This window comes from Mauremys mutica, chromosome 1, assembly GCF_020497125.1.
Source record: "Mauremys mutica isolate MM-2020 ecotype Southern chromosome 1, ASM2049712v1, whole genome shotgun sequence".
In the NCBI taxonomy this organism is placed as follows: Eukaryota; Metazoa; Chordata; order Testudines; family Geoemydidae; genus Mauremys; species Mauremys mutica.
The window spans coordinates 352,408,580-352,435,725 of NC_059072.1; the positions used below are offsets into that span (position 1 = coordinate 352,408,580).

Below are 27,146 nucleotides of genomic sequence, written 5' to 3' on the forward strand. Positions count from 1 at the left end.
CCTTAGTTTGAATGATTAAAATGGAAACAAAAAGGACTCAAGAGGTAGCTCCCAGAGCTCTGCTGATGGTGTTAGGCTTTACCCAAGGTTCCCTGCCATTCTTTCATTGGCATCTAAGCTGCGCCATCTAGTGGGCCCTTGCATGGAATGCATCCCCAACCACGCACGCTGCATCCACAGTCATGGGGCTGGATTCTCCTTGCACCAGTGTAACTCTGTTGATTGAGGTGTTCCTGATTTACACCAGCGTAACCAGGAGGAGGAGCAGACCAGTGGCATGGGCTCAAGGACAAAGCAGATTGTTCCCCCGGCTGGGGGAGGTGATAGTATCTCATCTTGAATTCCTGTAGCCCTGCAGGAAAGGGTACAGCAGGGCCGGTGCCTTTCCTTGCTCAGTACCTCTTCCCGTCCTTTGCCAAGAAAGCTCACAAACTGGGGGTGCTTTGGGGTCCTCGAACGCTCCTAGAGCTCCAGGCAGCCAGACAAATCGTTCCCATCTACGTTCGGCTAGACTAGCGCGCACGTGGTGTTTTCAGTACGGCCCTCACCCCCGGGATGCGTGCCTCTCTGAGCTCCCGCCTGCAATGGTTCTGTGGGGTTTAAGCTAGCACAGAGTGTGTCTTGCCCCCTTTTGTCAGAGAGCCCTAATGCTTGTGCTCTAGAGGCTGCACTGGCTTTGGGTTCATCCTCCTGTGCCACTCACTCGGCTGAGGGTTTTTTAATCCAGAACCAACTGATACAACTCCGAGTTGGATGCTGTAGTGAAGAGGGCTAACGTCTAAATGTATAAATGGGGGAATATCGAGCCAGGCCAGGGAGCTGCTATTTCCTCTGCCTACGGCACTGCTGGGACCATTGCTTCCACTTCTGCGATCCACACTTGAAAACCAGTGTCAAAACTGGAGAGGGTTCAGCGAAGAGCCGCAGAAATTATGTGTGGTCCTTAGAGTGAGAGACTTAAGGAACTCCATCCATTTAGCATATTGAAGAGAAGGTTGAGAGGGAAATGAATTGCAGTATAAATACCCACACAGGGAGCAGTTCTCTGATACTCGAGGGCTTTTTACCATGGGGCTGGAAGGGACTGCCGGGTAATCGAGATCAGTCCCTGTGTAGTCAGCCTGGGCTTGGCCTTCGTCTCTTTACGTCTCTTGTCTCTGGGTCCCCTCCGGAACCACCACTCCTGGGCGAGCCTGCTATTGCCCGAGGGTGTTGTGAAGGCCAATACTGTAACGGGCTTCAAAAGGGAACTAGATAGATTCATGGAGGACAGGTCCATCGATGGCTATTAGCCAGGATGGGCAGGGATGAAATCCCCAGCCTCTATTTACCAGGTTGGGATTGGGTGACGGGATGGATCACTTGATGATAACCTGTCTGTTCATTCCCTTTGGGGGACCTGCCATTAGCCACTGTCAGAGGACAGGATACTGGGCTTGATGGCCCTTTGGTCTGACCCAGTGTGGCCGTTCTGATGTTCTAGAACAGAACAGCTGTTCTACTGATGTCAGCTGGGAAGCTTTATCTAATTGCCCCTGTACAGGACATCCTCAGCTCAGGGGCCCTTGCAATTCCTCTCCCCTGCCTAGCTTCGACTGGGCACAAGTCAGTTGACTTCCAGGGCCAGGTGTAAAGCTCGTCTGCTCATTCAGGCCATTCCCTGAAGGGAGGAATTATCCGGAAGATCTGGGGCTGTTCGGGGAAGCGAGTCTATTTAACCTTTATTTTTTTTAATTTGCATACATGTTGCTCAGTCCAGTTGTGTGGCCAGATTGTTTGGCCATCGTTGCTGATGGACGGGTTAGATACAGATATGATGCTCAGTGCTTGGGATATTTAATGGCAATTAATTGTTCTTGGCTTGATTTCCTGAGCACTTCAGTGGGAGCCCAGAACATAAGAACGGCCATATTGGGTCAGACCAAAGGTCCATCTAGCCCAGTATCCTGTCTTCTGGTAGTGGCCAATGCCAGGTGCCCCAGAGGGAGTGAACAGAACAGGTAATCACCAAGTGATCTTGTCACCCATTCCCAGCTTCTGGCAAACAGAGGCTAGGGACACCATCCCTGCCCATCCTGGCTAATAGCCATCGATGGCCCTGTACAACAGGAAAATAAATAGCCCAGCACCTTCGTAAGGCTCTTTATTTGTATCCAAGCCCAACTGTTGTTTGCTGCATGTGAATTAAATCCTGACTCAACCAAATAAATGTGATTCAGGCGGTAGATCTGGAAAACGACACAGAGAAGGCATCAGAATCCAGGGTCTCACGCGCACAAGGCATGAAGTCACTTGAGCAGCAGTGAGCCCCAAGACCAGAATTTCAGAAGAACTTGGGGCTGCTTCATTGAGCTCCTTGGAAAATCTGGGTCCAGTTGTGGGTGTGGAGCCCTTTGAAAATTCTGGGCTAATTAGTCCCATTTCAAGCGATAGCAGCACTGTTTGTGTCCAACAGTATAGGTCAGAATCCGGATGAAGGGACCGGACCCCATGAGTTACACCGGATGTGACTGGATCATGGGGCGTTTGTATAATCGGGAGTCAGTATACCAAGGGGACAGGCTGGTGGTTGATTAAGAAGGGAGTTTTGAACAGCTGGGGGGGTTGTATATTTGGATTCGGCGACATGCAAGGTTATATCATGGGGGAAGAATCTTCCCTTTAGTGAAATATTAGCCAGTCTTTAGTCCTGGTCACAACTATGCTATGGTTTTTTCTTTTTAAGGAAAGGTTCTGAAGGGGCCCATGCAAGGTATTTTCCATACGTTTTACTATTCTATTCCTTTTTTAAATAACTCTGGAAGCTGACGTGCTTCCATGCTGGATTGGTGTTTTTTTCCATCACACACACACACACACACACAGTGGCTTCTTACTGTCATTTGTTCAGGAGTTCTTGGCTGCTGGTGGATGCACGCAGGGGTGTGTGTGTCTGTGTTAAAATCAGTATTAGTACTTGATCCTGCAAGGGCAACTGTATGGGTGGACCCTGGCACCCATGACTTCAACAGGTCTTCACATGGGCCCACTCGGAGGGGGTTGGGGGGACTCTCTGCAGGATCAGGGCCTTAAAGAGCTCACATTTAAAAACAGCATGAGTAGACCTGCTGAGAAGCTGGCATTGAAGTTAGTGGAGCGATGCCATTTTACACCAGCTGAGGATCTGTACCAGCGTTTGTGAAGCATGGGACAAACCTTACTACAGGTGTGTTCTGTAATGCTAGTTACACTTGATGCTGACACAGCTTTTAATTCCACTAATGGCACTGTGGGATGGGTTATCGCTGGCATCGCACAAAGAGCTGCGTATGCATTTTATACCGTCTGTCTTCCCCAGATCCGCTCCTAGCTGGGTCAGCAAGGGACCAATCCCTCTGCACTGTAGAAGCCTTTGAAAGTTCACCTTGCTAACCTGACCCCCAGGGGCAAAACTGGCTGCAGAGAGAAATATGTCAGGAGATCGGGTCCTATTCCCCGCTCCCCTGCCGTCTCCTCATGTGAAGTCCTATATTTTCTGAAGTGGCCTCTAACTTGGGGGGCCCAATTTTGTACACCTGGGACCTGATTTTTCAGAACTAGTTAGCTGCTTGCAGCTGTTATTGACTTCAGCTGGAGCTATGGACCCCCTGAAAATCAGGCCCTGGGCACCTCAAATTGGGCACCCAAAATTAGAGGCCGCTTATGGGTCAGTGTCTCAGTGTCCCCACCTTTGAAATGGGTCTGTTGGGCCTGATCTCAGAGCTGTAACCGACATGCATAAGAAATGTGTATTCAAGTGCTTAGAATATTTAAGTGCTTAGAGTTTCATGCATGGATGCTGCAAGAGAAGAGCAAAATTTCATTCTCCTTATTACAAAACCGCTGATATTCGCACTGCATTACAGAAATGCTGATGCAACTTTTATAGCAGCAGGCTGTGTGTTCTATGCTGAATGGGCAAGCGTTTTCTGTTCCCTTTCCTGTGCTGTTTCGTTATGCTGCTTGAATGATAAAAGGAAGTCTTGCCACAACAGAAAAAAATCACGTAGCAAAACTCTCAGACGCTGGCCCTGTTTTCAGGGGCTGAATGGCGGGCTTTTCTTTGGCAAACTTGGATTCAGAAGCTCTGCACTACGAAGAATGCATAGAAATTATGCTAGCAATACCAGCCTGAAGATGGTACGGGAGTGGCTTTTATGTTTTGTTCCTGGAAAATAATCTTCATGGGTAATTTTTGCAAAATACTGGTAAGTTATCAATCTCTTTATCTCTTCTTATGTTTGGTATTCCAACCCACAGGTATGTGAGGTGGTTTCTGTGCTATATAGGTAGGTGGTAATACTAGGGATACAGGGTAACATTTGCAAAAGCACCTGAAATGACCCAGGAGATACAGGGTATTTCTGCACAGCAAAACAAAAGAAACCCACAGCAGTGAGTTCAGAGCCCAGGTCAATGGACCGGGGCTCACGGGGTTCACGCTGTGAGGCTTAAAATAGCAGTGTAGACATAACCTGCTATTTTTAGCCCGGCAGTGCAAGCCTGATTCACTTGACCCCGGGTTCTGAGGCTCTGGGGCCACCGCCCTCGGCTCGCACGCACGACACCCAGGCCCCCTCCGTGCACCATCCAGGCCGCACGCTCCGTGTCGAGAGCTCCCTGTCCGAAGTCGGTCGCCCCCCACCCCCCGTACTCTAAGTCCCACTGAAAGTCAGTTTGCTGGGAGCTGGATGGTCATACGTAATATACGTAGCTCCATTTTTGAAATTCCATGGGACTTGGGCTCCTAAGTCACTTAGGAGCTTTTAAAAATTTCACCCACAGTGCGTAGATCTGAAAGTGCTTTACAAGGGAAGTATCATTCTCCCTGTGTAACAGATGGGGAAACTGAGGCGCATAGCAATGACATGACTTGCCGGAGGTCACACAGTGAGTCAGTGGTAGAGCGAGGTGTAGAACCCAGCACACTTGACTCCCAGTCCTGTGCCCAATCCACCAGGCCACATGACATCCTATATATTAGTTTTTGGTCGTAAACTTGTTAGTGTTGCTCTGTGTTGACCAGCTGCCACATTCCACTCAAGAGGTGGCTCCATAGTGGTGGTGGCTGAGGTAAAGAGCTCTAGTATCTTGCTGGCTATAAGGTGCTCTGGAAATATAAGCTAATTACTGGTGCTTTATTCTTCTACAGTGGCACCTGGGTGATATAAACTCAGCCACAAAGTCCTTTCCCCCCCTGCCATCTCTTCTGTTTCTCAAAAAAACTTTAACTGGTTTGGAATTTTCCAACCAGCTGAGCTTTCTCATCGCCGTAACCAAGCACTAGGCAGACAAGCTTCTCCTAAAGGCACTGGCTAGCAAGGCCTGGATTTTGTTCCTGAAATGTTTCATTTCCTCCAAGATTGGGCCCCAGCGTGCTAGACACTGTACATACATATAGGAGGGGCCGGTCCCTGCCCTGGAAAGCTAGCAGTCTAAACAGACAAAGGACTCGGGAGTGAAAGAGCAGCACAGAGAGGTGACATGATTTGCCTGTGGTCAGTGGCAGAGTCGGGAATAGAGCCCCACATTTCTTGCTACTTCATCCGCTGCTCTGTGTACTAGGGCAAACTGCTGCTGGACCAAGTATATGACAGTAGGCTGCAGTGTCATTTCAGAAGCTCCTGAGGATTTATTTGGTGCACTCCTTCCAAGGGCAAACAACGGGCTTTGTATTTCTAGTCGCTCTCTATCCTATCCTAAGGTATTTATCCTGCCCTCATCACCACAGTATCGGAGCACCTCCAGTCATGTATCATGTGACAACACAGTCAACCTGTGGAACTCATTGCCAGGGGTATGTTGTGAAGACAAAGAGATAACTGGGTTCAAAAAAGACTTAGAGAGACCCAGCAGAATAGGTCCATCAGTGGCTATTAGCCAACATGGTCAGGGATGCACCCCCATGCTCTGGGTGTCCCTAAACTTCTGACTGCTAGATGCTAGGACTGGATGACAGGGGATGGCTCACTCGTTCTGTTCATTCCTTCTGAAGAACCTGGCATTGGCCACTGTTGGAAGACAGGATGCTGGACTAGGTGGACCATTGGTCTGCCCCAGGATGGCTGTTCTTGTGACGTAACTGACATTTGTCACATGTGGTTCATTTTCTCTGTATCCCTCCCCCAGGGGGAGAATTGTGCGTGCGGTGGAGGGCAGGGTTTGGGCTTTTATGTCCATGTTCCTCTACGTTTACATTAGAGAAGGCAGGTCGGAGAACTGTCTCTCACCCCAGGAGCAGAAGATGGAGAGGTTTGTGATGGCCCTTAATTCCTGGAGTTCATTCCACTGCTTGGATCAGCCCCCACCCGGGAGCTTCACCCTTACTGCAGAGTGCTCCACTGTGCCAGAGGGGGCAGTTGTTGACCATAGTCTTCATCTTAGAGCTTTAGATCATCTTAGGCACCCTGGACCCAGGCCGTGGAGCACCGTGAAGAGAAGGACCAAACCCTTGAACCTGACTTTCCAGGAGGCCAGCGTCGGGAGCAGAGGACGGGGATGATGTGCCCATGCTGGCCTGGGTTGCTGAGGAGACGCACTGCTGTATTCTGTAGTAATACGTCCTCTCTGACAGGGAATGAGCCCATCAGATACAGGGAACTCACCCCCTATCTCCCTGTAGCCTGATGGCCAGATAGTCACCTGAGCCTCCCAGGAGCCTCTTCGGGTACGTCTGCACTGCAATAAAATACCCCCAGCACTGAGTCTGAGACTGGGTCAATAGCCTCGATCTCGCCGGACTCAAAATTGCAGTGCAGACGTTTTGAGCTGGGGCGGGAGCCCAGGCTGGGAGACCCACCCGCCTTGCAGGGTTTCAGAGCCTGCCCTTTCCGGCCCGAGCCTGAATGGCTACACTGCTATTTTTAGCCCCCAGCCAGAGCCTCCCAAGCCCGAGTCTACTGATCCGGGCCAGCAACGGCCGCACCCCAGGGCTTTTAATGCAGTGCAGAGGTACCCTTCCACTACAGAACTCTCATTCCAGGGCATTGAGCAGCCTCCAGCAGGGGGAATGGACTGGATCGTGCGCACGCAGGCGCGCGAGAGAGCAAGGGATTAATAGCGGCTACTCAACCCCAGGCCTGGACCAACTCTCCCTGTGCAGCGCTGCCAGACACCCTTTGTTGCGGGCCTGCTGCCCCACTGCTCATCTCGATCTCTGCCCCCCAAGGAACTCCACAGTGACGAAAACGCTTTGACTTACAGCCAGTGCCTTCCCCCGGAGGATGTCAAAGCACAGAGCAAATCCTAGCGTGTGTAGCCTCACTACCCCCATGGGAGAAGTAAGCCGCAGTAGCCATGTTCTGGGGGGCGGAACGAGACTCAGAGAGGTGGAGTGATTTGCATAAGGACCCACAAGAGTGCAGCACTGGCAGAGTTGGGAAGAGAAGCCAGATCCCCAGGCTCCGGCCACAAAACCATCCTTAGCCTCGTGCTCAGAGAAGGTCCACCAGGGATTTAAACACTTTCCCTGTTCAGAATCTCAGCTGCTGCAGTACCCAGGCTCAGGAGCTAGGGGGGCAGTGTGACCCCCGGGAGTCCCAGCCATCTCTCCCCCCGATCTAATGACTGCAGCGGACAGTTCTCAAAATGCCAAACACGCTCTCAGTCCAGGAGCAGAACTGTCACTTGGGCCGCAGCCACAAACTCTTCTTCTCATTGGATTCCTTCTCGTTTTTGTTTCCTTCTTGGCCCCGGTGAGTCACAGCCCCGGGCTGTTGGGGAGGGGACGTGAAAGCCACTAGAGAGGCTGGAATTGAAAGAGGAATTGGTGGCACCAGGCCCGCCTGCCTTGCAATAGCTCAGCTCATTGCACCACGTCTGCACAGCCAACGGTCCCAGCCCCTGCATTGTCCACACACAGGGCCAGCCTGTCGCCCCTTCCCAGACCACCCATTGCCCCTCTCCACAGGGTGCAGGCTCCTGGGGGGGAAGCACCCCACCAGCCCCTCATCTGTTCCTCCTTCCTCCCCCCAGCATTGGAGACCCCTGCCACATAGAATCCCCCACCAGGGGAAGCAGCTCCAAGGGGAGGACCTCTGCAGAGGGAGGGTGGGGCAGTCCCCTGCCCTGCCCACCCCCGAAGAGCTGGAAGAGTGGGGGAGGGGGAATGAAGTTCCTTTCTGCATCAGGAGGATGGGGATGGACAATGCAGCTCCTCCTCCCAGCTGCCAGCGGGGCTCCCCTCCCAGCAGCATGGTGGGGGGCAGGAAGGGCAATAGAGACCGTCCACCAGCAGCCTGGAGTGGGGAAAGTCTCCAGTGGGTTCCAAAGAGGAGGCCTGAATGGGGAAATCCAGTGCACTCCCCACCCTGCAACCAAGAAGGAGCAGGGCAGGGTAGAGTCCGGGGTGACACTGAGCTCTTGCTGGGCACCCTTCCTGCAGGACAGGAGTTAGGATTTAAGGCACTAGCCGGGAACTCAGGAGACCTAGGTTCAATTCCCAGCTCTGCCCCAGACTCCCTGTGTGACCCTGGGCAAGTCACGCGGTCCCCATTCCCATCGGTACAATAGGGATAACAGCCCTGTCCTGCCTCACAGGGGTGTTGTGCGACGTGTGAGGCACTCAGATGCTCTGAGGATGAGGGCTAGGTAAGTACCTTCAGAGCTGGGACTAGGGGTATGTCTACACTATGGGATTATTCCGATTTTACAGAAACCGTTTTTTTAAAACAGATTGTATAAAGTCGAGTGCACGCGGCCACACTAAGCACATTAATTCGGTGGTGTGCGTCCATGTACCGAGGCTAGCGTCGATTTCCGGAGCGTTGCACTGTGGGTAGCTATCCCATAGTTCCCGCAGTCTCCCCCGCCCATTGGAATTCTGGGTTGAGATCCCAATGCAAAAACAGTGTCGCGGGTGATTCTGGGTAAATGTCGTCACTCAATCCTTCTTCCGTGAAAGCAATGGCAGACAATCATTTCGCGCCCTTTTTCCCTGGATTGCCCTGGCAGATGCCATAGCATGGCAACCATGGAGCCCGTTTAGCCTTTTGTCACTGTCACCGTATGTGTACTGGATGCTGCTGACAGAGGCGGTACTTCAGTGCTACACAGCAGCATTCATTTGCCTTTGCAAGGTAGCAGAGACGATTACCAGCTATAGCACCATCTGCAATTGGAAATTGGTGATGAGATGACGTTTATCAGTCATTTTTGTACCATCTGCAATTGGAAATTGGCGATGACGGTTACCAGTCCTTTTGTACCGTCTGCTGCTGTCATGGGTGCTCCTGGCTGGCCTCGCTGAGGTCGGCCAGGGGTGCATGGACAAAAATGGGAATGACTCCCCGGGTCATTCCCTTCTTTATGTTTTGTCTAAAAATAGAGTCACTCCTGCCTAGATTAGGGGGCAAGTGTACTAGAGAACCAGAGAGCACAGCCGCTCCGGGTCAGAGCCCCAGACATCCCGCAGAAATGATGAGCTGCATGCCATTCTAGGGGGTGCCCCTGCAACAACCCCACCCGTTGCTTCCCTCCTCCCCCAACCCTCCTGGGCTACCGTGGCAGTATCCCCCCCCATTTGTGTGATGAAGTAATAAAGAATGCAGGAATAAAACACTGACTTTTTAGTGAGATAAAATGAGGGGGAGGCAGCCTCCCGCTGCTATGATAGTCCAAGCAGTACAGAATCTTCATTAGACGTGAAAGTGGGGGGGGACTGATGGAGCTCAGCCTCCAGCTGCTATGATGAGGACGGTTACCAAGCCTTTTGCACTGTCTGCTGGGAATGACCAGGAGTCATTCCCATTTTTGCCCAGGCGCCCCCAGCCGACCTCACCAAGGCCAGCCAGGAGCACTCACGGGATGATGAGGACAGTTTTCAACCCTTTTGTACCATCTTCCATCAGGAAAGGAAGGGGAAGGGATGCTGCTGTTCAGCACTGCAGCATGCAGTAGACATAGGGTGACACTGAAAAAAGGCGAGAAACAATTTTTTTCCCTTTTCTTTTTGGGGGGGGGGAGAAGGGGGTAAATTGACAACATACACCCTGAACCACCCGGGACAATGTTTTTGACCCTTCAGGCATTGGGAGCTCAGCCAAGAATGCAAATGCTTTTCGGAGACTGCGGGGACTGTGGGATAGCTGGAGTCCTCAGTCCCCCCTCCCTCCATGAGCATCCATTTGATTCTTTGGCTTTCCATTACACTTGTCACGCAGCACTGTGCTGAGTCCCTGCTGTGGCCTCTGTCTATCATAGCCTGGAGATTTTTTCAAATGCTTTGGCATTTCGTCTTCTGTAACGGCGCTCTGATAGAACAGATTTGCCTCCACGTATAGCGATCAGATCCAGTATCTCCCGTACGGTCCATGCTGGAGCTCTTTTTGGATTTGGGACTACGTCACCACCCGTGCTGATCAGAGCTCCACGCTGGGCAAACAGGAAATGAAATTCAAAAGTTCGCGGGGCTTTCCCTGTCTACCTGGCCAGTGCATCCAAGTTCAGATTGCTGTCCAGAGCAGTCACAATGGTGCACTGTGGGATAGTGCCCAGAGGCCAATACCGTCGAATTGCGGCCACACTAACCCTAATCCGACATGGCAATACCGATTTCAGCGCTACTCCCCTCGTCAGGGAGGAGTACAGAAATCAGTTTAAAGAGCCCTTTATATCGATATAAAGGGCTTCGTTGTGTGGACGGGTGCAGGGTTAATTCGGTTTAATGCTGCTAAATTCGGTATAAACTCGTAGTGTAGACCAGGCCTAGGATGTCTGCCTTCCCTCCGAGGGCACTGCCTAAAACCCCTCTTGGGCGGATAGGGTCTCTGTGGGCTTTAACACACGGGTTCTGGCTGGCAGGTATGTGCAAAGTACTTCCTGCCCTGTATGCAGCTCACCGCTCCCTCCTAGTAATCCTCCTTCCCCTGCTGTCCCTTGGCTGTGCTAAAATGGCAGGGAGGGCTCTTAGGCCTTAGCAGTAGTGAGAATTTTCCACAGTTGCAGCCATTTTACGGCAGCATCGGTTCAAACCCCTAGTGTAGATTGACAAAACGGCTGGGCACATGGCTGGATTTTTCAGGGGGGCATTGCCCTCCCCACCAAATGGCAAGCCTCAGGCAGGCAGCCTTAGTGTGCAATATAAGGGGTTCTGCAGAGGAGCCAGGAGACTGCTCCCAGCTTGCGCCCCTGAGGCAGGGAGTCAGAATTTATAAACACAGGGATTAACGGGTGATTAAGATAAGAAAGGGCCGTTAGGCTGTTTCCTAAAGTTAAATGATCCGTTCCAAGCTTGGTGAACTGCAAAAAGTAGCCTAAATGACAGAAATTAATTGTAGATTCAAGAGGTAGTAACAAAGTCACTAATATCTTTCTTTGAGAAGATAACTGATTTTTAAGACAAAAGAAATGCAGTAGATCTAATCTACCTGGGCGTCAGGAAGGCATTTGATACAGTTCCACATGGGAAATTATTAGTTAAACTGGAGAAGATGGGAATTAATATGAGAACTGAAAGGTGGATAAAGAACTGGTTAAAGGGGAGCCTACAACGGGTCGTACTGAAAAGTGAACTGTCAGGCTAGAGTGGGGTGGGCAAACTTTTTGGCCTCAGGGCCACATTTGGGTGGGGAAATTGCATGCGGGGCCATGAATGTAGGGCTGGGTGTGGGGTGCCGGAGGGAGAGCGGTATGTACAAGGGGGCTCAGGGCAGGGGGTTGAGGTGCAGGAGGGTGTGGGGTGCAGAAAGGGGCTCAGGGCAAGGGGTTGGGATGCAGGAGGGATTCAAGGTGCAGGCTCCAGCGTGGCAGCGGCACACAGCAGGGCTAAGGCCGGCTCCCTGCCTGCCCTGGCCCCGCGCTGTGCCGCTCCCAGAAGCAGCCTGCACCACGTCTCTGTGGCCCCTGGGAGGGGGCTCCATATGCTGCCCTTGCCTGTAGGTCCCTCCCCTGAAGCTCCCATTAGCCACGGTTCCCCATTCCCAGCCAATGGGAGCTGTGGGAGGCGGTGCCTGCAGACAAGGGCAGCATGCAGAGCACCACATAGACGTGGTGCCGGCCACTTCCGGGAGCAGCGTGGGGCCCCCAGCGCCACAGGGGTGGCTGTCCCGTGGGCCGGATCCAAAGCCCTGACAGGCCAGATCCAGCCTGTGGGCCGTAGTTTGCCCATCCCTTGGCTAGAGGGAAGTTACTAGTGGAGTTCCTCAGGGATCAGTCTTGGGACCAATCTTATTTAGCATTTTTATTAATGATCTTGGCACAAAAAGTGGGCATGTGCTAATAAAATTTGCAGATGACACAAAGTTGGGAGGTATTGTCAATATGCAGGAGGACCAGAATATCATGCAAGAAGATCTGGAGGACCTTGTAAACTGGAGTAATGGAAATGGGATGAAATTTAATAGTGCAGAGTGCAAGGTCATGCATTTAGGGACTAACAACAAGATTTTTTGCTATAAACTGGGGACTAATCAGATGGAAGTGACAGAGGAGGAGAAAGACCTGGGTGTATTGGTTGATTCCAGGATGACTATGAGCCAGCCATGTGATGAGGCTGTGAAAAAGGCTAACACAGTCCTGAGGTGCAACAGGCAAGACTGGGAAGTGTTCGTACCATTATACAAGGCACTGGTGAGACCTCATCTGGAATATTGCGTGCAGTTCTGGTCTCCATGTTTAAGAAAGATGAATTCAAACTGGAACAGGTGCAGAGAAGGGCTACTAGGATGATCCGGGGAATGAAAAACCAGCCTTATGAGAGGGGACTCAAAGAACTTGGCTTATTTAGCCCAACCAAAAGAAGGCTGAGGGGAAATATGATTTCTTTCTATAAATACATCAGAGGGATAAATACCAGGGCAGGAGAGGAGTTATTTAAGTTAAGCACCAATGTGGATTCCAGAACAAGTGGATATAAACTGACCATCAGAAAGTTTAGACTTGAAATTAGATGAAGGTTTCTAACCATCGGAGGAGTGAAGTTCTGGAACAGCCTTCCAAGGGGAGCAGGGAGGGCAAAAAACCCAACTTGCTTCAAGTTTAAGCTTGATACATTTATTGAGGGGATGGTATGATGGGACTGCCTATAATGGCACATGGCCAATCTATGACTACTAGCAGCAAAAATCCCCAATTGGGAAAGAATTCTCTGTAGTACAAAAAAATAACCAGTTATCTTCCTGGTGGGTCTTGCCCACATGCTCAGGGTCTAACCGATTGCCATATTGGGGGTTGGGAAGGAATTTTCCCCCAGGTCAGATTGGCACCCTGGTGGTGTTCTGTCTTCTCCTGCAGCGTGGGGCATGGGTCAATTGCAGTTTTAAAATAGTGTAAATAATGTAACTTGAAGTCTTTAAACTGTGATTTGAGGACTTCAGTAACTCAGCCAGAGGTTGTGGATCTATTAGATGACTGGGTGGGTGAGGTTCTGTGGCCTGCAAGGTGCAGGAGGTCACACTAGATGGTGACATCTGACATCAGTAAGTGTATCTAAGTAAGAATATACATTACAATTTTAAACCTAACCAGTATCCCTTAAGAGACTTACCACATGACAGAACATGTTAGTATTAGAGCTGAATGGGTCTAATATTTAATTTTTTTTCCTTTATATAGGAATTAACTTAAATATCATCTGACTATATCTATCTGCCAAAAAAACCCCTAGAGTTTTCAGTTGCCTGTGTAGTCCCTGGAATAATGGTTAAAGTTGCCCCCCACCTCCACCCCCCCCCAAAATCTGAACTGGTGCCCCGGTGGGCAGGCATTGAAATTTGCCCCATGCACACACATGCAGCCCCATTAGCCTGACTGGAGCACCCCCCAAAAAATATAGAAGTCAAACTCTGCCTATGGCTGTGCACCTCTCTCTAGCTTCAGGCAAACTCCACCAGCGCAAATCATGCAGTGCAGTGGCTTTGCCTGTGCCCGTGGCTGGTCACTAACAGTGAAAATCCCCAGTATAGACAAGGCCTAAGAGACGCTTTGGACCAGTTAATGAGACAGCCCAGCCTGACTAACAAGGACTGTGTATGTTCCCAAGGCTGTGTCTGCCATCAGGAATCTCCAGGGCTGTGCAGATCCCATGGCACCCACTCGTTCACAAATCCCTGCTGATGGGTGCAACAGGAATAGTTGGGGCATATGCCGGGGGCCAGATTCTGCAGTGATAGCCTGTAGGAGCCCCAGAGTAGCTCCACTGGCTATTACTCTGGATTTACACCAGCATCACTGAGAGCAGAATTTAGTCCACTGTGTAGAAAATTACATGGATATCCACTTAAGGCAAAATGGTCTAAGTTGTGGTGCCTAAACAACAGAGGCCTAATTTTCAGAGGCAAGCAGAGCCTTCACAGGGAGTGCGCGGCAGCTCAGAAATTCAGGTATCGGACCACCTGCACTGGTGGAGTTCTATGTTAACCATATATTATACTACATGGTATAAAACCATATGGTTTTATGCATGCGTGTATGTACTGTAGCAAGGCAAGAACTCACTGGCACAGCACCTCCTGCTGGTCATCCTGGGAATTAGCTCTCCAGCTCCAGAGCACCCTCTGCTGGCCAGTGGCTTGCATGTAATTGCCCCCTCCCCCATGTCCCTCCTGGACCCTGGTGCCCCTTTCATCAGGGCTGTACCTACTGCAGGGCTCTACCCACCTGACTGCGGGGCAACCCTCAACCCTCTATCCCACCTTGCCTCAGTAGCTACTGCCAGTCATCATCTAGCCCCCACTCACTGGGGCAAGCTGCCGTCTGTCGTGTCCACTCATCATCAGCAAGGGGGTTTGGGACCGGCTGCCTTTGCCTAATTCTGGGCTGCACCTCTGCAACCCAGTACCTGCTCTGGGCCTTCAGCAAGGCCTGCAGCCTGGGGGTTTCTTAGACTAGAGCTCCTCTGGCCTTCTTCCAGCCCTGCACCACTCAAGGTACTGTCTCAGCTCCCAGGCAGCCCAGTTCTTCTCTCTCCAGCAAGAGAGACTCTTCAGCTGGCTCACAGCCCTTTTATAGGGCCAGCTTTTGGCCTGAGTGGGGCATTGCCCCAGCTGTGGCTGCTTCCCCAATTAGTCTAGCCTTGTTCTCAGCTGCAGCCCTCTCCAGGGCTGTGTTTAACCCCTCTTAGCCAGTACTGGATTTACCATGGTGCTGGGCCCATGGCCCAAAGGGGCCCGGCCTGCTCTTCTCTACCCATGACACACACACACACACACCCCGCCCCGCTGGGGGCAGAAGCTTCTTCCCCATCTCTTTCCCCAGTGTGCTACATTCCCCCTGCCGTTGATCAGCTGCTTGAGGGAGGAGGAGGAGGAGGAGCGGAGCCTCAGCACCCTCGCTGCTCCAGGGAGGAGGAGAAGGGGAAGGGGCTGGAATAGGGGCATACCCCCTCCAACCCCCTGATGTGAGCACCCCCATGACCCCAGCCCACACCCCTCTGCCCACCCAGATCCCTGAACCCCCCTCACACACCTCCAGTCCCCAGCCCCCTGCCCCAGCCCCTATCACACACACCCAACCCCATGCCCTGACCCCTGCACCCCCATCACACACACCCAGCCCCCTGCCCTGACCCCTGCACGCTTCCCCAGCCCCCTGCCCTGACTCCACCCTCCACATACAGCTAGCCCCCCCATGCCCTGACTTCTGAACCCCCCACATCCCCACCCCCATCCTGAGCACCAAACATGAGCTCCTGCACCTGCCCCCGCATTCCCACCTGCACCCCTCACACCAAACAGGACCTGCCCCAGGTAAGCGCTCCACACCCCAACCTCCTGCCCCAACCCTGCCCCCCCTCCCTCACCCTAGCTCCTGGCCAGACCCCTGCACCCCAACATTTTTTACAATATTTGGAAAGATCATTAAGTGGTCCACCGAGACCCTCCGCGATTTCCAAGTGGTCTGTGGAAAAATAAGTTAGACTACAAGAACAATCAAGGTACCTCACTTTATTTTCATTTACTTCCTGTTACTTATAGGAGGAGGATGCAGGGAAAAAAACAGGGGCGGAGGGAGATGAGAGAATGTTCTTTTTCTTGGCTGGGTCCCAAGGAGGGGCCCCAAAAATGAAGCTGAGCACAGGGCCTCTAAACCCACCACTGGCTGTCACGTCACCTGGGCTGGGGATATTGTGTCAGCTGATCCCCAGTCTCCAACCTACCTGGGCAGTACAGCAGACATGGCCCTGCCCATTAGTTCCTCTCCACTCCCTACCCTGCCCACCCACCCCTTGCTTCCCACCGCTTAAGGCTTAGCCGTCTCACTTTTAAAAACGAATGCTTGCCCCCCTCCCCCCCTCAGGCTTTTCTGGCAGCCCTGTTGCCAGGTATCCAGTTTTAGACTGGAAACTCCAGTAGAAAATGGGACCTGGGTGTCTGGTTAGCAGGAAACTAAGAGTCCAGTTATAGGAGTAACCACATTACCCTCCGCTCCTCCCACTCCCAACACCCACCCCCGAGGGCTGGAAGAGAACCTGTCCTGCTGCTGCTGGATGTCACGGAGTGTGGGGGAGTCAGGGTCCTGCACCCCCCACTTCCTGCGATTCACCGGGACTCTCAGCCGGCCAGTAAAACAGAAGGTTTATTAGACGACAGGAACACAGTCAAAGCAGAGCTTGTAGGTATGGAGAACAGGACCCCTCAGTCAGGTCCGTCTTGTGGGGTAGGGAACCCAGACACCAGTGCTGGGCCTCCCTCCATTTCCCCAGCCAACTCCAAATTGCAATACCCCCCCTCCAGCCCCTCCTCTGTCCTTTGTCTCTTTCCCCGGGCCAGGACGCCAGCTGATCTCTCTGTTCTCCAACACCTTCAGTTGGCACTTGCAGGGGAGGGGCCCAGGCCATCAGTTGCCAGGAGACAGTGTGTCAGTCATTCTCTGTGCAGACGGCATCACACCTGCCCTCTAGGGCTCTGCAACAATCACACCCCCTTATCCCACCTCCTAGATATTTAAGAAATGCATAGGGGAAACTGAGGCACCCACACACTATTCAGAGAAAACATTAAGAACATTCCCACTTGGTCACACTGGAGGAGGGACAGATCAGTGCAGAGAGAGAGAAGAGAATGGGCTAGAACCAGGCAGAAGGTGGGTACCCACTCTGTGTGGGCAGGGCAGATCCTGTTTATCCCCCCCCAGCCCTGCTCCGCTTGTAATTTACCCCCGGCCCCTCCCTTACTCCAGGAATCAACCCTAGCTCCCGCCCCACTGAGCTTTTGCCCCTGGCCCCTTTTACAATCATTCCCCAGGGGCCCCCACAAATATGTTTGGAGCTGAACTAAAAGTTAATCTGGCCCTGCTCTTAGCCAAGGAGCGGGGTGACTGCCCCGCTACAGTACATATGTGTATGTCAGAATATCAGCTGTATAGTCGTGAGAAGAAAACTGTATCTGCCTGGTTAATTTCACTTTTACCTGATGTCATACAAAGTGGCACCACACGGAACTTGTAAAGGAACGGTACAAGGAAATCATGCAAGGCAGAGAGGTCAGCGCTTTTAGATGGGAGTCCAATGCACGGCCTGTAGGCTGGAGCTGTTCTCCATTGTGCAGTCACGTAGCCTGTGTGGCACAGTCAGATGCGCTATCTTAGCTTTTAATATTTAAACAAAAAGTAAGTTTCTAGCCCTCCTGGCTGCTGAGAGACCCTTCCTAATGTGAATCAAAAGTAATGGATGCAGTGATGCTTGCCTGCGTCTGCAGATAGCCTGAGACAATGGCTCAAAGGGGTGAACTCCACTGGCCCCTATTACTGAGATTGGTGTATCAACTTTAAGTGACACATCAACTTTAAGTGTGCAGTTCTGGGCTCCCATGTTTAAGAAAGATTAATTCAAGCTGGAACAGGTGCAGAGACGGGCTACTAGGATGGTCCAAGGAATGGAAAACCTGCCTTATGAAAGGAGATTCAAAGAGCTTGGCTTGTTTAGCCTAACCAAAAGAAGGCTGAGGGGAGGTATGATTGCTCTCTATAAATACATCAGAGGGATAAATACCAGGGAGAGAGAGGAGTTCTTTAAATTAAGCACCAATGTGGACACAAGAACAAATGGATATAAACTGGCCATCAACAAGTTTAGGCTGGAGCAGCATCCCAAGAGGAGCACTGGGGGCAAAAAAACCCTAGCTGGCTTCAAGACTGAGCTTGATAAGTTTGGAGGGGATGGTGCGATGAGACTGCCTACACTGGCATATAGCTGATGTGCAACTGCTAGTAGCAAATATCTCCAAACAGCCAGAGATGGGGAGGGCTCTGAGTTACTACAGGGAAACCTTTGCCCATATGCTCAGTGTCTGTCTGATCACCATATTTGGGGTTGGGAAGGAATCTTCCCCTAGATCAGATTGGCAGAGACCCTGGGGGTTTTTTCACCTTCCCCTGCAGCATGGGGCCAAAGTCACTTGCAGGTTTAAACTAGGGTAAATGGTGGATTCTCTGTAACTTGAAGTCTTTTTATCATGATTTGAGGACTTCAGTGACTCAGCCAGAGGTTATGGGTCTATTGCAGCAGTGGGTGGGTGAGGTTCTGTGGTCAGTCTAGAAGATGACCATGATGGTCCCTTCTGGCCTTAAAGTCTCTGAGAATCAGTGTCACCATGAGCTCATTAATCACTGACCATTCTGGTGGGTAGGGTGGGAGGAGGGATGCAGAGGACAGGACAGAGGAGACTGAGAGAGCAGGGAGAAGGAGAGAAACAAAGGGCTGGAACAACAGTGGCCACAAAGGGAACGGACTTTCCTCCCTGATGACCACTGCAGCAGTAATACCAGTGCTAACAGTAAATAAATGTTCAGTTACTACAAACAGCCTGTACTGTCCCCTCAATTTCAGTGCAAACCATGTCAGACACCAGTGGGTGTGCAGGGTGCGCTGGGGGGGATACATACACCTGAAATGATGCTCCAGCCCCAGGCACCACGATTACCCTAGAATTCCACCCTCCCCCCTCAGTGCATTTGACACCCCTGCTCTCGTCCATCTCCACGGGCCAGGGCAGCATTGGTACCTGTGCTGCTCGTACTCCGACTGCTCTAGTTTTAAATGTCTCTCGCAATGGAGTGTCTTTCCCTTGTCCTTGGGATGCCGTTCCACGGCCCATTACAGCTCACCGTTAGGAAGTTCCTGCTGATATTCAACCTAGATTCTCCTTGGCTAATTGTTCATAAATCTTCCTTTCTATGATGGCTTCTTGCTCTCGGTTTAACTAATAACAGCGCCTTTGGGACGAACGAGCTGGCGTCACGGGGGTTATATTGCTTTCTGTAAATACATCTCCCTTCCAGTGGTTCTCCTAGTCCTTCATTTTCTACCTGTGATATAGTCCTCCTAGGGCTGTCAGTTAAGCACAGGTAATTTTGTTTTCAATTAATTGCCGGCATTAACTTTTTTGTCAATTAATCGCATCCCTCTGGGTGGGGAGGGAGACATGGGGGTGGGGGGAGCATGGGGCTCCCAGAGTTTGGGGGCGGGAGGGGGTGGGAAGAAGGTGCTGAAGCCGTAGCCCACAGCTCTGCAGGCAGCTGGGGGGGAGGGGGGCTGGAGCCCAGAGCCCCACACCCTGACCCCCCTGGGGCTGAAGGGGGGGGCCCACACTTTTTTTTAATGCCAAAAGGGGTCACCAGCCCCAAAAGCTTGATAACCGCTGCCATAGAGAAGAGGGGCCTGGCGAGCTCAGCCTCCCTGCCCCAGCCTCTCCTCACCAGCCGCTGCAGAGTCCCTGAGGTAAAATCCTCCCTCCCTCGCAAACAAGGGCTCGCTCGGCTGAAGGGAGTTATGCAAACATCATAATGATTCATTTGCAGCTTCACCTTTCATGATAAAGATTACCCTGCCATACGTGAATTGAAATGCTGTTTTTTCTGTTTATCTTTCTTACAGTGCAAATATCTGCAATCAAAATGAATACTGTAAAGTGAGCCCTATGGGCTTTGTGTTCTGTGTTGTAATTGAAATCAGTAGGTTTGAAAATATAGAAAACCCCAAAAATATTTTTTAAAAAGTATTCAATTACTGCTTAGTGCTATTAACACCGCAGTTAATTACGATTAATGGTTTTAATCGCTCGACGGCCCTAATTCCTAGATCAGGGATTGGCAACCTTTCAGAAGTGCTGTGCCGAGTCTTCATTTATTCACTCTGATTTATGGTTTCGCGTGCCGGTAATACATTAACCTTTTTAGAACGTCTTTCTATAAGTCTATAATATATAACTAAATTATTGTTGTATGCAAAGTAAATAAGATTTCAAAATGTTTAAGAAGCTTCATTTAAAATTAAATTAAAATGCAGAGCCCCCCCCCCCCCCCGGACCGGTGGCCAGGACCTGGGCAGTGTGAGTGCCACTGAAAATCAGCTTGTGTGCCACCTTTGGCACACGTGCCATAGGTTGCCTACCCCTGGCCTAGATAATAAGTCTGACCAACCATAGCATCTACCGGTCCCAACCAAGAGCAGCACCCCCTTGTGCCAGGCGCCGCACGAGAACGGAGCAAGATGGCCCCGGCCCCAAAGGCGGTCTAGATAAGACAAGGCAGACAGACCACAGGAGGGGAAAACAGAGGTGAAGTGACTTGCCCAGGATCACACAGTGAGTTAGTGGCAGGGCTGGGAATAAAAGTCGGGTCTCACGATGCCCCGCTCGCCTCCCCTGGTCTCGCCATACTGGGCTAAAGGGTTCCTTCGGGTCGGCTGCAAACCCCCCTCTCTCACGCCGGTGGTTTTGTCCCGAACGTTCCCAGCGAAGCTCAGATTTCAGTGGCTGGTTCGCTCTCACATTTGTGCTTTTTGAGGCTTGTTCTAGCCAGGCTCGCCCGAGGCACGAGGCAGTCAGTTTGGTGACTTACGAGTGGCTCCGGAGTCTCTCTAGCGCAGGCCCCGATCCTGGGAGCTCTCCCAGCCCGCGAGGTGTTGAGCCCCCCTGGGACAGGGCGACGACTCACCGGCATAGCGCCTCCTGCTGGTTGTCCAGGGAACTAGCTCTTTTCCAGATCCAGAGCACCCTCTGCTGGCCGATGTCTCACCTGCCGCTGGACCATGTCCCTCCCGGACCCCGGTGCCTTTTGTCCAGGGGTTCTGCCCCAGCAGTAACCCACAATCTGGGTCTCCCCACAACCCTCAGCGGCTACTTCCAGTCACCATCTAGCCCCCGCTCGCTGGGGCAGACGGCAGCATGTGAACCACTCTTCATCGGCAAGGGGGGTTGGACCAGCTGCCTCTGCCTACTCCTGGGCTGCCCCTCTGCAGCCCTCGTACCCTTTTTGTGGGCCCTTAACCCGGCCTGCAGCCTGGGGCTTAGCTAGGCTGGAGCTCCCCAGCTCCCTCTGCCCTTCCCCAGCCCTGCTCCACCCTAGGTACCGTCCCAGGCAGCCAGGTCCTGCTCTCTCCAGAGGCTAGCGGGAGAGTCTCTTCATCCGTCTGTCCCACTGCCCTCTTATAAGGGCCAGCTGGGCCCTGATTGCACTGGCTGCAGCTGTGGCTGCTTTCCCAACGAGCCCAGCTTTTCCCCTGCCACAGCCCTCTCCCGGGGCTGCTTTAAGCCCCTCAGGGCAGGAGCGGGGTGACCCCCCCCCCCAGATGCTCAGGCTGGGGTTCACGGAGCCTACCATGGCAGTGACGTTATCCTGCCCACTAACCACACAGCCCCTGTGCCAGCAGGGCTGGTCACAGCGCGACCACGGGGCAGACCACACAGCCGTGGGCCGGACCCACGTCGCTGCGGCTCCAGCAGGAATGGATTTGACGCAGGGTGCCTGGCCCCGCTGTCTCTCTTGTCCCACTGACGACGATTCTCAGACGCTGGACTCGTAACTCACCAGAGGGGACCTTCCGCCTCGACCCAGTGTCTTTTATGATTCAGTAGCTAAACAGTTATCGTTAGCACAGCGGCGTGTCCCGGCCTGACGCGCTGCAGGGGCCCGGCCCGCCTGTGGGATGCAGCAGCCAGCAAACCTCCTGGGACAAAGGGATCGAGCTCTTCCCACTCCCCCCCGTTCCCCTGCTAAAGGCCGATCCTTTGCTGCCATTCTGCTCCCGTCGCTGGTTCCTGTCCCTGGCTTGGCAAGACAGGCTCCTCACCCCTCCCTCCCCTGCTCCTGCCACACTCGCTGGGAGGCCGGCCTGAGTCAGGCCTCGCTACTGGCGCTGCGGGTGTTCAGTGCAGCTCCTGGCAAGCGCTTGGGGCGCCCCTGTGTCGCAGAGCACGGACCCCCTGCCAAGGAGGGCAGGCACTTAACACACGCTCCAGCCCCGGGGCACTTGATAGCTAACGAGCCAGGGCCCATAGGCGCCAGCTTTCTCCGGCACCGGTGGGTGCTTCCACCCCTGGCCCCACCCCTGCTCCACCCTTTCCCCACCCCCATCCCAACCCCTTCCCCAAAGACCCCGCCCCCTCCCCGCCCCTATTGGATCCCCTTCCCCAAAGACCCCGCCCCAACTCCGCTCCCTCTCCGCTCCTATTGGATACCTTCCCCAAATCTCCGCCCTGGCCCCGCCTCTTCCCTCGGCACGCCGCATTCCCCCTCCTCCTCCCTACCTCCCTGCCCCGCGAAACAGCTGTTTCGCGGTGCAAGCGCTGGGAGGGAGGGGGGAGAAGCAGGACGCAGTGGCGCGCTCGTGGAGGAGGTGGAGGCGGAGCGGGGGTGAGCTGGAGCGGGGGGGTGGGGAGCTGCTGCACCCACCAATTTTTTTCCATGGGTGCTCCAGCCCCAGAGCACCCACGGAGTCAGTGCCTATGCCAGGGCCTGATTCAACTCCCACTGCAGTCAATAGGCTCCCATGGAGGTAAGTGGCAACTGGATCAGGTCCTTCTATGGGGATCTAGTTACTCTCTGTCATCCCATTATACACTCTTGGGGCATTTGTATCCATGGCCTGATCCAGGAAGGAAGGAAGGAAGCTGTCTGTCCATGTTAGGAGGACCTGGGGGTGTTTTATTGTTAAGGGATCTAATAATTTCCAGTTCACACCATACTAACCCATCATCATTGGACTATTTGCTCCCATTGTTGTTTGCAGTGTTGGTCCCAGGATACTAGAGAGATAAAGTGGGCGAGGTGATATCTGTTATTGGACCAACTTGTGTTGGTGAGAGAGACGAGCTTCCGAGCTACGCAGAGCTCTGCTTCAGGTCTGGGAAAAGCACTCGGAGCATCACAGCTAAAGGGTGGAGCAGCTAAAGAGTTAACACATGTTGCAAGAGACCATTGAAATGGAAGTGGGCAGGTAGCACTTTTACAGTCGTAGGACAACGGAGGAGTTAGTGGGTCACAACGTTTTGTAATGAGCCATAAAGCCAGTGTCTCTGTTTAGTCCATCATTGTTTGGTGTCCAGCAGAGCTATGGATTTAAGCTCCCAGGCTCATCTTTTGAAGGCGTTGTGTAGTTTTCCTTGGAGGACGACGACTGGGGCTGGGTGGTAATGGAGAGGGGTTGGGGGAGGACAGGAGAGCCGCCTCACCAAATCAAGATGGGAGGAGGCACTATGATCTGGCTCCGTGAGTAGCCACTGGGTGAAATCCTCTGGCCTGGGCTACGCAGGAGCCTTAGATGATCATATTGGTGGCCCTCAGAAATGAAGGGCCAGTGGGGTCATTTGGGGGATAGGGGTGATGTGCTTGTGCTCCTTGGTCCAGGGTGAGTTTGCTGTCAGCATGGCTATCGTGCGTGCCGGTGTATCGACGTGACACATGGTTCCTGGTATGGAACGAGTTCCTGACTGTCCCGTTCTGTTTTGCTTGCAGGCTCTTCTGGCCTGGAAAGCCTGCTGGGTCTAGGCCAAGCCCGGCACGGAGATGGAGAACCACACCGTGGCTGCAGCGACGAACTCCTGCACCTTCCATGAGGAGTTCAAGCAGATCCTGCTGCCCCTGGTCTACTCCGTGGTGTTTGTGGTGGGGCTCCCTCTGAACTTCATCGTCATCGTTCAGATCTGGCTCTCCAGGAAAGTGCTGACCCGCACTGCCATCTACATGCTGAACCTGGCCACGGCCGACCTGCTGTACGTGTGCTCCCTGCCGCTGCTCATCTACAACTACACGCAGAAGGACTACTGGCCCTTCGGGGACTTCACCTGCAAGTTCGTCCGCTTCCAGTTCTACAGCAACCTGCATGGCAGCATCCTGTTCCTCACCTGCATCAGCGTCCAGCGCTACCTGGGCATCTGCCACCCTCTGTCGTCCTGGCACAAGAAGAGGGGCAAGAGGTTCACCTGGATGGTGTGTGGCGGGGTGTGGGTCATCGTCATCGCCCAGTGCCTGCCCACCTTCGTCTTCGCCTCCACGGGCATCCAGAGGAACAGGACCGTGTGCTACGACCTCAGTCCCCCGGACCGTTCCGCCAGCTACTTCCCCTACGGCATGACGCTGACGGTCACGGGGTTCCTCATCCCCTTTGTCTTGATCCTGGTGTGCTACTGCAACATGACCAAGCTGCTCTGCCAGAAGGATGAGATGATAGGCCTGGCCGTGCGCAAAAAGAAGGACAAGGCCATCCGCATGATCATCATTGTGGTCATCGTCTTCGCCATCAGCTTCTTCCCCTTCCACCTGACCAAGACCATCTACCTGATCATCCGCTCCTCGGCGGGCGTGCCCTGCCTGGTCTTGCAAACCTTCGCCATCGCCTACAAGTGCACCAGGCCCTTTGCCAGCATGAACAGCGTCCTGGACCCTATCCTCTTCTACTTCACCCAGCGCAAGTTCCGGGAGAGCACGCGCCACCTGCTGGACAAAGTGAGCTCCAAATGGAGGCACGACGCATGCCGCACCTACAAATCGTAGGCTCCGGGGAAAGGAGAATGAGGGGGGATGTTCTGCTGCGCGGAGGCAGAAGACTGAATGGCTGTGGCTTTATCGCAGCCAGCCCTGTTTTACCCAGCAACAGGGAGAGAAAGAGCAGGAGGCAAGGGCTGATGGTCCTGAGCATAGCACTGGGAGCCAGGAGCTTCTTAGTTCTACTCCCAGTTCTGGCCATGGGTGGGTCACTTGGCCTCTCTGTGCCTCAGTTTCCCCATCTGCAGAATGGAGAACAATACTCTGTAAATAATAGGTAAAATGATGCTGACCTGCCTCACACCTTGGTCAGGGCCCGGAAAGTGCTCTGAGGATGGACCAGGCTAAGAACAGTTTATCCTTAAAATTCCAGCAAACGGCCTGAGCTGGCAAAGGTTACAGTACAGTTGGAAAGAGGGAAGTGAAAATAATTGGGCGCAGGCTTTGGGGCTGGGCTAGGTGGTGTCCGAACGCAGTATTAGTGCGGTTACTGTGGTGCACCGCAGCTGTTACCTCTGAGGAGGAGCGGGACTTTTTGCGGATCGGCTGCTCAATATTAACCGCTGCTCTCTCTATGGATTTCAGCAGAACTGCTGAGGAACTGGCGGTCCTTGCCACAGATCTGACTGGCAAAGCCCTAGCAACCACGCGTGGGGCTTTGCAATGAACTGTGCTACTGACACTGATTACAGTGGGCCACAGTCCACGCCAGTGGAGTTGCAGCACAGATGAGTTGGTCCCAACGCGTTTCATTGAGAATGAAGTTTCCAGTGGATTTGGGGAATCAGTAATTAGCAAGTAGTTCAGTGCTTCCTCTGGTTTACGACTACCTAGTTTTTGTGGACAAAAATCTCTCCCCACATCCGTCCCCTATAGGGGAGATCACCTCTGAGAACCAGCAGTTCGGGAATGGGGGAAATCAGCTGCTGCTTGCCAGTGCATGAATTACTGGGATCTGGCCAACTTATCCACCAGACAGTGTTTTTTCACTGTTTTGCCACAGTAATTCAGCTGAGTTTCCCAAGCAGAAAGCTGCTTTACTAATGCAAGGAAAACCTACACTGGGAATTTAGAGAAGACGGTAGGTCTCTTGGGACCACATGAGTCTACAAAAGTATTGATCCATATGGGAGGGCAGGAAAAGCAAAATCTAGCGAGTACATATACAGTATTATTGGCTGTTAACAATGAGAACACAGTCATTAACAGGGGCGGCTCTAGGCACCAGCAAACCAAGCTGTTGCCTAGGGCGGCCAAATCTAGGGGGCGGCAGGCTGGGCCGGTGGACCTGCCGCAGTCATGCCTGCGGGAGGTCCACCGGAGCCGCGGACGAGCGGACCTGCCGCAGGCATGACTGCGGAGGGGGCGCTCGCCCCGCGGCTCGGCTGGACCTCCCGCAGGCATGACTGCGGCAGCTCAAGCGGAGCCGCCGGACCCGCGAACCGTCCGCAGCCGTGCCCGCGGGAGGTCCGCTCGTCCCGGGGCTCCGGTGGACCTGCCGCGGGAGCTCAACCGGAGCCGCGGGAAGAGGGGACCCGCCGCGGGACCGAGGAAGGGCGGCGCAGCACACCGCGCTGCTTGGGGCAGCCTATTTTCTAGAGCCGCCCCTGGTCATTAAGCTAACCTGACTGCTACAGTCCGATTCAATTCCATCTAAGTCGTCTTACAACGCTCATCACTGTAATACCTGAGCACCTTACAGTGCAATCTTCCTGGTTTCTACTGTTTTAAAGATTCACCGGTTGCCCGACTGGCTCTAATAGGGCTCTGGTGTGTTTTTATTTTATTTTATTTTTGTGCACCCTCATTAGAAAAGAATTCTCACATCCTCTCCAGCATTTTGAGCTAAGATCTAGTTCATGGGAAATTTTAATCTTGTGGAGCATTTAAAAAAGGAACTGGAAACCAGAGTCTTTTTAAAGAATTGCCAAGCTAGCTGCAGTGTTTTTATGAGACGCTGGTTTACTGTGTATAAGCATGTCTCCCTCTAGTGGCAGATCCCGGATACAAGTCTGCTACTTAATTTAGCTCATGCAATAGAGACCTGTGTTTTTGAAGATGACGGGTTCAGCCCCCACTGGAGTTGGCGTATGCGCGGCCACATCTCCTGACAGGCTGCGCTGGGCTTTTTAAGCAAGTCAGCTCTGCTGTGACCCATCACTGACTAACATTTCATTTGGGTGTGGGAGTGCAAGAAATGATGGGACTGACTGTCAGTGATTACTCCTCGGATGGTCCTTGACTAGCAGCAGAAACTAACCAGTGAGTATGTGCAGGGTATGAAATAAGAGTTGAAGAATTTAACTGAACAAAGGTGGAGTCAACATACTGGGCCAAAGCCAGCCCTGGGGTAATCGAGCACAATGTGGATAAAATCACTTTGAAGTTTGCGGAGTTGCACCTGCTGACAGCGGGGGTGAACTTGACGC

At 52.8% G+C, this 27,146-nt stretch overlaps 1 protein-coding gene across 2 annotated transcripts in view; it reads left to right on the forward strand.

Annotated features, from left to right (window-relative positions):
* The window catches only part of P2RY6 (pyrimidinergic receptor P2Y6), a 94,341-nt gene extending 68,430 nt beyond the window's left edge, over window positions 1-25,911 (forward strand). Inside the window, exons 1-2 of one of the 2 annotated variants that reach the window (XM_045021933.1) lie at window positions 22,710-22,729; window positions 23,689-25,911. In XM_045021933.1, coding sequence (XP_044877868.1) covers window positions 23,740-24,726 — 987 coding nt within the window. In that variant the 5' untranslated portion in view covers window positions 22,710-22,729; window positions 23,689-23,739 and the 3' untranslated portion in view covers window positions 24,727-25,911. Of the gene's footprint in view, window positions 1-22,709; window positions 22,730-23,688 lie in introns of those variants that run through there. The other variant, XM_045021926.1, reaches the window with a different exon arrangement.
* The last annotated feature ends 1,235 nt before the right edge of the window (window positions 25,912-27,146 follow it).